We start from the raw sequence: 12,734 nt of genomic DNA, 5'->3' as shown, positions 1-12,734 counted from the left end.
ATACTAAAAAGGGAGATGAAATAGATGATGGTGTGAAAAATATATACCACACAAACACCATTAAAAAGAAAGTTGCAATAGCTATATAAATATCAGAAAAAGTACACTTCTGAACAAGGAATGTTACCAGGAATAAAGACAGACATTTCACGATGTCAAAAGGCATCAACTTTTCAAAAAGACATAGCAATCCTAAATGTTCATGCACCTAGTATCACTGCTCAAAAATACATGTGAATAAAACCTGAGAGAAGTGAAAGAAGAAATGGACAAAGTTATAGTCCAACACTCTCAGTAACTGAGAGAACATGTAGATCTAAAAACCATTAAGGATAATTGACCTATATAGAAGTTTTCATCCAACAACTCCAGAATACACATTATTTTCAAGTGCACATGTTATAATAAACAAACTGAACACTATTCCGGGCCATAAAACAAATCTCAATAATTTTCAAAAGGTCTGAAATAATGCGGATTATGTTCTCAGAACAATTTAGAATTAAACTAGATACTAGTAACAGTAATGATACCTTGAAAATTCCCCAAATATTTAGAAACTAAACATTATCCCCCAAATAAATTAAAGATTATATTAAGCCAAGTGAAAACTAAAACACAGCATATCAAAATATGTGGAGTGCAAACAAAGTAGTTTCTGGAAAAAATTGTATAAAATGCCCATATTAGAGAAAAAAGATTACAAATCAATGATCTAAGGTTTCACCTTAAGAAACTTGGAACACAATTGGCCGGGCACGGTGGCTCACGCCTGTAATCCTAGCATTTTGGGAGGCCAAGGCTGGCGGATCACGAGGTCAGGAGATCGAGACCATCCTGGCTAACGCGGTGAAACCCCATCTCTACTAAAAATACAAAAAATTAGCCGGGCGTAGTGGCGGGCACCTGTAGTCCCAGCTACTCGGGAGGCTGAGGCAGGAGAATGGCGTGAACCCGGGAGGCAGAGCTGGCAGTGAGCCAAGATTGTGCCACTGCACTCGAGCCTGGGGGTCAGAGCGAGACTCCGTCTCAAAAAAAAAAAAAAAAACACTTGGAACACAAGAGAAAATTAAACTCAAAGTAAGCAAAAGAAGGAATGTTCTTTTCATGCAAGTTATCACATTTATTAGGCAAAGGTTGTTCCTATTACTACCATATTATTTTAATGTCTATAGGATCTATAGTGATGTCCCCCTTTTATTTGTGATTTTGATTGCTTGTTTCTTCTCTCTTTTTTCTTGATCAACCTTTCTAGAATATTACCAACTTTATTGATCTTGTCAAATAATGAGCTTTTGGGTTCCTCTAAAGTATTTCTGTTTTCTACTTCATTGATTGTGAAAACGCTTTTAGAAATTATGAGGAGGGAATACTTCTGAATCCATTTCATGAAGCTTGCAGTACCTCATCCCGATGACAACGCTACAAGAAAAATAAGTTCATACCAATATTTCTTATAAACATATATCCAAAATTATTAAGAAAATGCTAGCAAACAGGATTCAACATAATTTTAAAAGGATAATCCCCATGGCCAAGCAGGATTAATCTGAGGATTGTAAGACTGGATTGATATGTTGAAAATCAATCAGTATAATCTGTCATATTAACAGCTTAAAAAGAAATGTCATATGGTCATCTCAATAGATGCAGAAAAGTCATTTAACAAAATTGAACACATATTCTTGATAAAAGCTCTTAGCAAACTAAAAACATGAGGGGGCATCCTCAAACCAATAAAAAGCACCTACAGGTAAAATATAGCCAACCTCATTTTCAATTGTAAAAGACAATGCTTTCCACTTAAACTAAGGAATAAGGCAAGGATATTTGCTTCCACCACTTCTAGTCAATAGTTTACTACAATAGGACAAGAAAATGCCACAGAAGTTACACAGATTAGAAAGGAAGTAAATCTCTCTTTGCAGATGACATGATTATCTACAAGAAAATCCCACTAAATGGACCAAAAAGAAACTAGAACTAATAAGTTTAGCAAGATTACAGTATAGAAGGATAATGTATAAAAATAATTGTATTTTTCTATTCTAGTAACAAGCAATTTAAAACTGAAATGGAACACAGTAGCATTTGCTTTTGATAAAAAATATGAAACACTGATACATTTAACAATATATATGCAAGGCTTGCATATCAAAAACTACAAACATTTCTGAGAAAAAATTATAACAACCTAAAAAAATGCAGAGTTATGCCATGTTCATACATTGGGATATCTAATACTTTTAAGATGTCAATTCTTCCCAAATTGATCTATCAATTCAATATAATTTCAGCCAAATCCTAGCAGGCTTTTTGGTAAAGAATTGACATGCTAAATTTAAAAGTTATGTGGAGATGTAAAGGAGCTAAAGTACTCAAAAGGTATTGGAAACGATGAATGAGGTTGAGGAATTTACAATACCTGATTTTATGACTTGCTGGAAAGCTACAATAATTAACATATTAACTAGTATTAACATAAGAATAGATCGGTGAAGCAGAAAAGAGTCCAGAAATGCATAAACATATATATAGTTGATAGATTTTGACAAAGGAGTCAAAGTAATTCAATGGGAAAAAGGATAGTCTTTTCAACAAATAATGTTTGAAAAATTGGATATCCATAAAAAGTGAGCTCTGACCATTACCTGATATATAGAAAAATTAATATTCAAAATGGAATCCAAACCTACATTTAAGAGCTAAAACTCTAAAACTTCTTGAAGAAAACATGGGAGAGAAATCTTTGGACCTTGTCTTTCTTGGGTAGAACATAAAAAGTATGGACTATAAAAGAAAAAGATAATAAGCTAGTGTTTATAAAAATTAGATGATGAAACTAGGTAAAAAGCAATCTATATGAAAAGCAAGCTTTAACATACGTTAAAGAACATGTATCCAGAATATATAAATAATCCTTGCAATGCATTACTAAGGAAACAAACAACTCAAAATAGAAATGGGCATAAGCTTTGTAAACACTTCAAAAAAGATGTATAAATGACAAATAAATAAATGAAAGGATTCCCAACATTACTGGGCATTAAATAAATGCAAACAAGAGAAATACACATGCATCAGAATTCTTAAAATTAAAAAAGGGTTAAAATTCCAAGAGTTGGCAAAGACGTGGAGTGTTCTTAAGAAAAAAAAGAGAAAACATTTGTCTATAAATATGCTTTTGACTTGTATGCTAATGTTCACAGCAAAATTGTAACCCCAAACTAGAAATGACCCAAACACCCATCAAATGGTAAACAGATAAGCAAGTCGCTGTACATTATACAAATGGAATATTATTAAGCAATTTTTAGAACAAACTGCTGATACATGCAACAATATGGATGAATTACAAAAACATAACACCAAGTGAAGGAAGCCAAAAAAAGAAACAAACAAACCCCCCCTCAAAAAAACAGACTACGATTCTATTTTTAAGAAGTTGTAGAAATTGGAAAATTACAATGCTAGAAGGCAAAACAGTAGGCACATGGGGGGTGATGGGGACTTCACTGCAATGGGGCACAAGGGATGATTACACCACTGTAATCATTGGTTAAAATTCATTACTTTAAATGGGTGAATTTTATTTTATTAATACCTCACAAAAAGCTGATAAAAATGCAAAGTGATTATCTTTCCTTCCTGAACTTGCTCCTCCTCCTATAATTCCTGTAGCTGCAAATGGTACTTATTATCATCTACTCCATTGCAAAGCAAAACCTAGGAGTCATCCTAAGCCTTCTCTTTCTTATTCCCCAAATCAATGAATTCACCAGGCTGTATCAGCCTGAGTTCTAAAATGTAACTCGCGCCCTATATATCTTCAATGATGCTCATTGACTGGGTCCAGGCTTTTGGCATCTCTTATTAATATTTTTTCAACAGCCTTATAAATTGTTACCATCCCTGCTGATGCTAAACAGATCTCTCTGAACATGACTCTGGCCATGTCAATTTCTATGGTCTACCAATGGGAAAAAATGATTATTTTCCAAGCTAAATGTTGTTAAAATGACTCTTCAGAATGATCTCAACTACTTCCTGAAACCTAAAACCTAGTCATAATTCAGGGGCAATTTCTATAGATTTTTGGAAAATTAGTTCCTCATATCCTCATACTTTGCAGATGTATGTCCTTGTGCCTAGGTATGAGGTTATAGCTCTTTTCTGGTATTATTATAGAATTTTTGTTCTTTTTACCCCTCTTGTAGATTTCAAGTGTTCAGCTGCATAAATGTATATTTACTTCATCATCTTTCCTACAAGTAAACTGTAAGATATTGATTAATATCTGTAATCACATTACAGTAATACTTCTACATTATTTTGTGATATAATATTGAATTTTGAAATGCCCAATTACAGAGCTCTACAAAACAAAAATCTCTCCAAAAAATTATCAGAGCAAAAAAGTGGTTCACTCACCTTACAACCAGTGGTAATGCTGTGGCCCCAGGTATTGGGTGCACATTTAGAACATTTCTCTCCAATGGTATTGGGAGGGCAAATGCATCGCCCAGTCTTTGGGTCACAATTATTACCCAGATGAGAACATTCACAAGCTTCACCGGTATAAGAGGGAAAACAAAGAAGGGGAAAAATAGTAAAAATTTGACACAAAGTGTTGAGTTTTATATTGTGTTGGTTTGTCTTATTTTCTTCTCAGTTCTATACTTAAGGATATTTGGAAATAAAAACTTACCTCATTCATCTTTTATATTATAGTACAATGTATTTCAGAAAGGAGCTGTTCAATAAATGTAAGATGTATTTCATTTATTAATTTCAAAAGTTAAAGTATTTTTAGCTTTCCTATGAAGTTTAAGAAAGGAAAGAACTGGTGTTATCAGATTCCATGTTAACTGTAATACCTTATATTCGGGTACTACAAAGTTTACTATTTTGTTTGTATATTTATTTTAAGTTCATTTCTAATTGGCTTATGCTGTACAGATTAGTTTTTCCTTGATGAGCCCGATCTGCAGTAAAAACCAATAAGCTTAATAAGCTTCTTAAATTCGGTACATCATGTATATAGTTAGAAACACACACAACAGAATAATCCGATTTTGCAAATACTTTAAAATGGTTGAATTATGGACACTGTTTATATATAAAGATACTTTTGATTTTTATTTACCACCTGACTTTTTTCTATAGATTTTTCATTTTTGTGGCTATCATGCAATATTCAAAGGGTACAAAGTTATCTACCTTTTGTACTTTTTCAAAGATTGCAAAAATAATGTTTGAGAATATCTTCAAAGCCATCCAAGACAAGGAATGCATGCCACATAGCGGCAGTTGACCCAGCTACTAAGAGTATTTCTAGTGCAGCGTTTCATGTCAAAGAAATGTAAGTGAGGGAAGAAACCCAAATACTTGAATTCAAATGGAAGACTAATGTTATGAGTAAACTTTTAATTGGTTATATGATGACTAAATCATTTTCACTGAATATATTTAGAATATTTGACTAATTCACTTTTTATGAAATTACAATATTCATTGCTCACAGCATTACACACCAGCTGTGAAAGGTGTTTAGAAAAATACTTTACACCGAGTAAACACTAAATAAATGTTAGTCATTGCTGTTTTGGTTATTACTGTTGTTGCTAATTTTAAGCCAAATGATTTATTTTAGATGTGTCCTTCATTAAGAAGAAAAATAGTTACCATTACGTTTAAACTTATATGCTAAAAAATGTCATGGGGCAGTCCAAATCATTACTTGCAAATAGAAATTATCTTAAGTAGTTCTTCAGCGGAATCATAACACTAAATAGAAAGAAAACCTGAGTAATTAGCTAGTTTTCCTGTGCCAAAGCACAATGTATACCACAATTAATAAAACTAATAAAGATAATAATAATAATGATAAATGCTTCCATAGCACTTACATGCTAGGCATTACTCTAAATATTTTATAGCCACTAACTCAACTAATTGTAACAAAAACCATGTGTGGTAGATACTATTATTATCTTGATTTAATAGATGAATTTTGCAGGTGGAAAGTGAAACAAAATTACTCAGTCAAGGTCCCAGAACTAGTTACTGAGGGAGCCATTTAGACAAATCCAGGCTATTTTGTGCAAGTCATGTCCTCAGTCATATTACTATTCTTCCTGTTTTGTGCTTTTTTTTTTCCTATGGTGTTTCTTTGGGCCAGAATGCTAGTAGGTCTGCATTTATTAAATGCTGTCATCTTTCTATAATTTAAAATAATATTCTTGGTCTCATTTATAATTTGTTACTATATGTATTTAAATGTATAATACTACCTCATTAATTCATATTAAGTAAAAATGCCAGTGAGCTTTGGATTTAAAGAACAGAGTATATTTTAAAATACAGCTTTATAATTTTTAAGTTATACAGATATTGGCTTAGAGATATACAGATTCTTAGAGGATCTACAATTATAAACTTATCATTTAGAATAACTTATCAATTAGAATAACTTATCATGGCTTAATTTATGGTAAAATCCACATATCTAAAGTGCTGGAGAATGTCTGAAAGATATTGGTTCTTTAAATAGTTTTAAATATTATTCCTACTGCTTCCTACTTAAATTTGCCACAACAGTGAATTACAATGTTTTAAAATCTTACCATGGTGCTGAGAGTATGTGAGCATTATCCAGGTTGAATCCATGACATTAGTAAGCAAAGGTAATATTCAGACTAGTGATTGTTGGAATAAGGGTCAATTCGAAATTAGCAGCATATAAATCAAGGCTAATGTTCAATCTTTACTTTCATCTGCAGAATGCTAAGTGATATTTTCTTAGCTCATGATTTGGGTGAAGGCTGTGGCTGGATGTATAAGAATACTGCTTGAGGGAATCATGGTTAGAAACCTCTGCCTGCATTTTTTGATGAACTAAATATCTAGAGCCAACCTATTTCTCTCTTAGAACATCATAGTTTTCAAGGCAGCCAAAAGTAGATGAAAAGATGTTTTTGGGGTACCAGGAAAAAAAAAACACCTTGACTTTTCTTGATCCGGATACCAATTTTGCAATAGGAAAAAGGGAAAGTTGAAATGCATTGGCGTGGGGTTTGAGCTTAAACTAAGATAAGACTAGTACTAGAAAAATCGAACATTTAACTTTCAAGCCGTAGCAGTGTTTGAGTGACTGGCTGAATCAAAGTCACAGACAGGGAGGGACACAACCAAACGAGCATCTGCTGATTTTTATTGAGTACTTGCACACAGTTATTAAGGCAGTGTTTCAAACTGACATGTATTTCATTTTTTAAGTAATGTAAAAATAAGTAGACATTACTCATTATGTTAAATATGTTGTATCAATCTGTGCTTCCTTTAAAAGAACAAACCATTACAGAAGTCAGACCCTAAAACTATCAGAGTGAATATGTAGGACTTAAGTCGTATTTACAGACCTGTGCAGCCTCCTTCTTGGAAGTTGAAATAGCCGTGGGCACAGCGGTCACATTTCTTCCCTGTGACTCCAGGTTGGCACCAACATTGTCCACTCTCTTCACAGTCGAATGACTTAGACCCAAAAGAATTGCAGTTGCAGGGAACACAGCCCCTTGCTGATTGTAGGCCAAAGGTCCCAGCCTGGCAATGGAAGAGGAGAGAAAAATTAAATTTAAATCAGTTAACTCGAAGTGAAGCAAGATGCACAATACCAAAGATCAGGTGGGAAAAGAGGAACTTGGGAGTTATCAGGATTCCTCACTGATGTTATGACAATTGGGTTTTCATTCAATCAAATGGACCTTTTCTATGATATCCAAAGAGAAAAGTTCAATTATTCTGAAATTTTGTCAAAATTAACTGCAGAATTAGGCGCTTCCTTTACTGTCTGTTGTATTTTCACCAGCCTGTCCCAGTACTTCTCAAGATTTCAATAGCAATATGGAAAGGACCTATAGGTGGTATCTCTAGTATTAATTTAAAATTGTACTTGCTTCATTTTTAGTAATCTGAATTGATTACTTTCAGATCTATGGACTCCTACTTGGTAAAAATACTTTCAACATTATTGACCAGCAGCCTAAAGTTAAAATAATCCTTTTTGCCCTAATATTTGATAGAATTTTGTCACATATCCATAAATACTTTTAATCATTGCTATAGTGTTCACATTATAAATATAATTTTCAGGTTATGCTTACACTGATCAAATAATTGGTTCAACAAACATTTGATTTCTTAGGTTTCATTCTAACAATTGAAATTGATTAGTGAGAACACGTATTAAAGCACCAGATCAGGTAAGTAAAGGAAACTTTCATTCTCTGATGAGTTATTCATATGCATATCTCTTATCTATCTATAACAAATCATCTTTTACGGTCAAGTTTGCATTACCAGCTTCGGCTGACTTTCTTGAAATGCATGTTATCAGGCTTAAAATGAAACGTTAGAAAATGCTGATGGATTAAAAAATCACTCCTAGCAGAAAAATGAAAATCATCTATCCTGCCTAAAATACTTCAGGGTTATTTTTTAAAAATATAAAGCATGTCACATTATTATGATATTTTAATCTGGAAAATTAGTCGCGGTAATTACTTCTTTGTAAAAATAATTCTTATTTTGGAAAATTAGACTTAATAATTGCTTCTTGGTAAAAAAAAAAAATCTTGCCACTTAACGTGAGCCACCCAAAGAGAAATTAATAAGCCTCATTATATATTTTAGATATTATTGTTAGTAGTTTTAAAAATAAGTTATAAAAATGAAATCACACTGAAAATTAGATTTTTAAAATGACTGTAGCTAAGAATAGTTTTATTTTTAAAATGTAAAATGGGTTGACTGAGTTTGACGATCATTCTCATCTTTACATTTACTGTTAGTTTTATTTTTATTTCTAGTTCTAATTCAGATTGTGGTATATGATTAAAGAAAAAAGCATGTAATAGTTCCAACAGATGACATGACTTTGAAATTAAATTCGCCTATATAAAAAAAACTAACCATATAATATTATTATTAGTAAAAAGAAATTCATGTAAAATTTTAGATACCTGGCTTAGAGAAATAATCAGAAATTGGAATATTATTAAAGCAAAAGCATGCCTATTACAATATTATTTATCATGGTGAATAACTATGCAGGCACTTAACTGTACAATGTTATAAAAATTGTTGAATAAATTAAATTATGACATCCACATTATGAAATAATATGCAATAATTAAAATCCTGTTTTGAAGCAGTTTTAATGATATAAATATGCTTAGGATATAGCATGAAATAGAAATTAAACAAAAATATGAAATTATATAAATACTATGTAAATTTCAATTACATACCCATACCACCAGACACACAAACAGAAACAGAAATACATAGACAAAAAGACTAAACATAATATATTAAAACGGTATTGAAAAATATCTGAGTCATAGAAATAATACTTTGTATTCATCTTTATTTTAGAAATTGTCTTCACTCATATATCTATGCTGATATATGTATAAACACATATATATACACACATATATATATACACATACTCATATATATTTACATCTATATATCCACACTCTCATATTGATTTACTCATTAAAGGGGTGTGTGTACACCCCTTTAAATCAATCAAATATCAAATGAAATTCCAAATTATAGCTATCATTTTAAAAATTCCAAAGTCGATTATGTAAGGAAATATACAAGAAGAAACGGTTCTACCTCACTTTTCAAATATTTAAATAATGTAGCTTTAAAGGCTAAGTTGTAGCAAAATAAATACTACCAAATTTCAGTAATAAAATGTTTACAAATTTGTTCAAAAATTTGTTTCAAAGGCTAAAGAAAACCCCACTAGTAAACAAACTTAAGGAGCAGACATTCGTGGTCAGTAATTGAGATTAATGAGGTAAAATAAATATGGGAGAGAGTGTCTATCCAGACCCAGTGAGAAACTGGATAGGTTCCCATAAATGTGTCTCTCTCGGGGTAATAAGAACTAGCATTCATATATTGTGCTTCCTTTTTGCAAAGCACAATTCTAAACCCTTTACAAATCTAAACTCTTTACAAATACGTACTCATTTACTCCTCAGGACAACCCTGGCAGACAGTTGTCATTCTCACCACTTTTTTATTGAGTGGTGAAACTGAGGCACAGAAAGGTTAAGTAAGTTGCCTAAGGTCATGAGCTAACCAATTGTGGAGTCAAGATTCCAGATCAGCTAGGTTGGCTCCCGAGTCTGAGCTCTTAGCTCTCACACATACTGCTGCAGAGGAAAAAATAATCTCAGGACAAAACCCTGCTTCACACAATAGTACCATAAGATATGTAGGGCTTGAATGAACGTTGACTTTCTGCTAAATTTATATTTTGGAGACATTTTAATCAGTTATTATCTTTTTCTTTTATTGTAAATGTATGCATTTGTTTTTGACAAAAAATTATTTTAAACATTTCTTCATTTAACAACACTGGTAATAATAATAGTAATCAGGCCTAACATTTACTAAAAACTCTCTATGCTCCTGCCTGATGCACTGTTCTCACTGCTACCCTGAGACAGCCTTGGAGGCGCCTCATCCGATCTACCTGCAAGACAACCTACAGTGCGGAATTTTACTGACTGAAAGCCTCCAGTTTCTTGTCTTTTGGATCCATCAGAGGTGCTCTGTAATGGACTGAATGTTTATGTCCCCAAAAATTCATATGTAGAAATCTTAACCCTCAAGGTGGTGGTATAGACAGGAGGTGGGGCCTTTGGGAGGTGATTAGGTCATGAGAATGGAGCTCTCATGAATGGGATCACTGCACTTATAAAAGAGGCCCCAGAGAGTTTCCTCCACCATGTGAGGTTCCAGTGGGTAAATGACTGTCTAGAGAAAGAGGGCCCTCACCAGATAGGAAATCTGCCAGTACCTGGATCTTGTACTTCCCAGCCTCTAGAATTGTGAGAAATGAATTTCCGTTGTTTACATGCCACTTAGTCTATGTTATGCTCTTATAGCACTCTGAATGAATTAAGATGAGCTTCCACAAGAGTATCCTTCTCTCAGGCTGATTACTGTAAGATACTAGAACCTCCCTGACCAATTCAGGATTCCTTTAGTGGGTAAAATTTGCTTGGGTATACCCCATTGGCTTGGCCAAGAATTTAAGATTTGACAAAATGCACCAAACAAGGCTTTTCCTACCCAGTCTTTCTTTCTGTGTTTTCCCGGGAGTCAGAACCCCATTGCAGCAGAAGGCTATGCTGTCTCCCACTTCATGCTTCATTGGCCTTTCCCCCAGGAAACCTCTTGGCATTTGCTTCTTGGAGTATGTAAGCAGACATAAACCCTCTGAAGTGGATCTTACTACAGATGAAGAAGCTGAATTACAGAAAGATTCAAGGAATTTATAGCTAGGAAGTAATGAGGCCAGGATTTGATCTAAGGCAGTCTGACATCAAAATTTGTTTTTTAAAAAATGTGTGATAATGAGCCAAGAAATAAAACCATGAATTGTTTTTTACTTCTTCTTCTTTACTTTTTATTTCCCTCTCTCCTTCTTCTATGCCCTATCCTCAATTCTCTACAGGTCCTGACTCTATACTGGTAAGTCTTGTCTCCTACTCTTCTGCAGCTCAGCCTGGGACCTCTTCTTCCCTCCCTCCCTCTCTTCCTTCTTCCCCAGCATTTGTTTTGTTTTGTCCTGTGATATGAGAACCACACTTTTGTAATTAGAAACAACTTTCCCCTTTTTGGGTATTTGTCCATTTATAGTGTGTGAAAATGTGTTTCTTGCATTTGTTGTACACATAAGCACAATTGATGTGGAAATTAACAAAATTCTTAATTATGATGAAATGCCTGATAAATGGGCTGAGTTTTCTCAGACAAATCAATTTCTCTGCTAGATTTTCCTTCATTTGTTCATTTATTAAAGTTAGCTTTCCCCAAAGGTTGCCTGAAGTCTCTTCCATTTCTAAGATTATAGGTTCTCTCAAGTAGATTTTTATTTGATTTCCACATATTCATGGTTAATTGAAAGTTTGGTTAATTGAAAGTTTTATGACCCTATGAACTTGAATATGCTTTTTAAAGCATATGGATGGTTATTTTTAAAAGGGCAAGGGTTCAATTAGGAATTGTCTAATCTTTGCATTTGCAATTTGCACACTTAGCAACTGTTATTTGGTAAAATGCTACCAGGGAACTTCAGCCACAGCACACAGAACACAACATGCAGAGGCATGAGCCATGCAGCGCCTCTGGGATTACCGGAGCTGGGGCCCGATAGGCTCCCCGAGGGCACCCGCTGGAGCTGCCGATAGCCCACCTCTGAGGAGAACCCAGCACCCGTTGCGCTCTCCGCGGCTGCTCCTCCTGTTGGTGCACCTGCCTGCCGAGGTTGCACTGTTTCCCTACGAAGCCTGATTTACAGACACATCTTCCTGTAATATCACATTGCGGTGACACAGAGCCAACGGGATCGCAGTCACATAGCACACAGAATCGCTTCTCTGGATCCCGCCACATATTGGGCTTTAAAAACCAACCATAAAATAAAATAAAAACAAAACAGAGCAATGATATTATTCAAGAGACAGAAGCAGATGATATTTTCAAACTTCCTACAGTAAGGCCAGTTTGACATCGGAGAAATGCTTGCTTCTGCTTAGCTGTCTTTATCACAAATACAATGTATTTTTGTGAAAGCGCTAGAGCAAATCCGTCCACCCTCATGGAGGAATCTGAAGTTGCTTGCCATACTGAAAGCAGGGCAA

General features: G+C 33.9%; 1 protein-coding gene across 5 annotated transcripts in view; it reads right to left on the bottom strand.

Annotated features, from left to right (window-relative positions):
* The window catches only part of LAMA2 (laminin subunit alpha 2), a 634,923-nt gene that overhangs the window by 217,134 nt on the left and 405,055 nt on the right, over positions 1-12,734 (bottom strand). For 3 of the 5 annotated variants that reach the window (XM_016956287.4, XM_054686299.2, XM_054686301.2), the window contains 3 exons: positions 12,229-12,492; positions 7,422-7,602; positions 4,432-4,568 (listed from right to left, as the gene is read on the bottom strand). In XM_016956287.4, coding sequence (XP_016811776.1) covers positions 4,432-4,568; positions 7,422-7,602; positions 12,229-12,492 — 582 coding nt within the window. The remainder of the gene's footprint in view (positions 1-4,431; positions 4,569-7,421; positions 7,603-12,228; positions 12,493-12,734) is intronic. The other 2 variants (XM_054686300.2, XM_054686302.2) reach the window with 1 other exon arrangement.

The sequence above is a fragment of the Pan troglodytes genome, chromosome 5 (genome assembly GCF_028858775.2).
Source record: "Pan troglodytes isolate AG18354 chromosome 5, NHGRI_mPanTro3-v2.0_pri, whole genome shotgun sequence".
In the NCBI taxonomy this organism is placed as follows: Eukaryota; Metazoa; Chordata; class Mammalia; order Primates; family Hominidae; genus Pan; species Pan troglodytes.
This window is presented reverse-complemented; position numbering and strand designations above follow the sequence as displayed.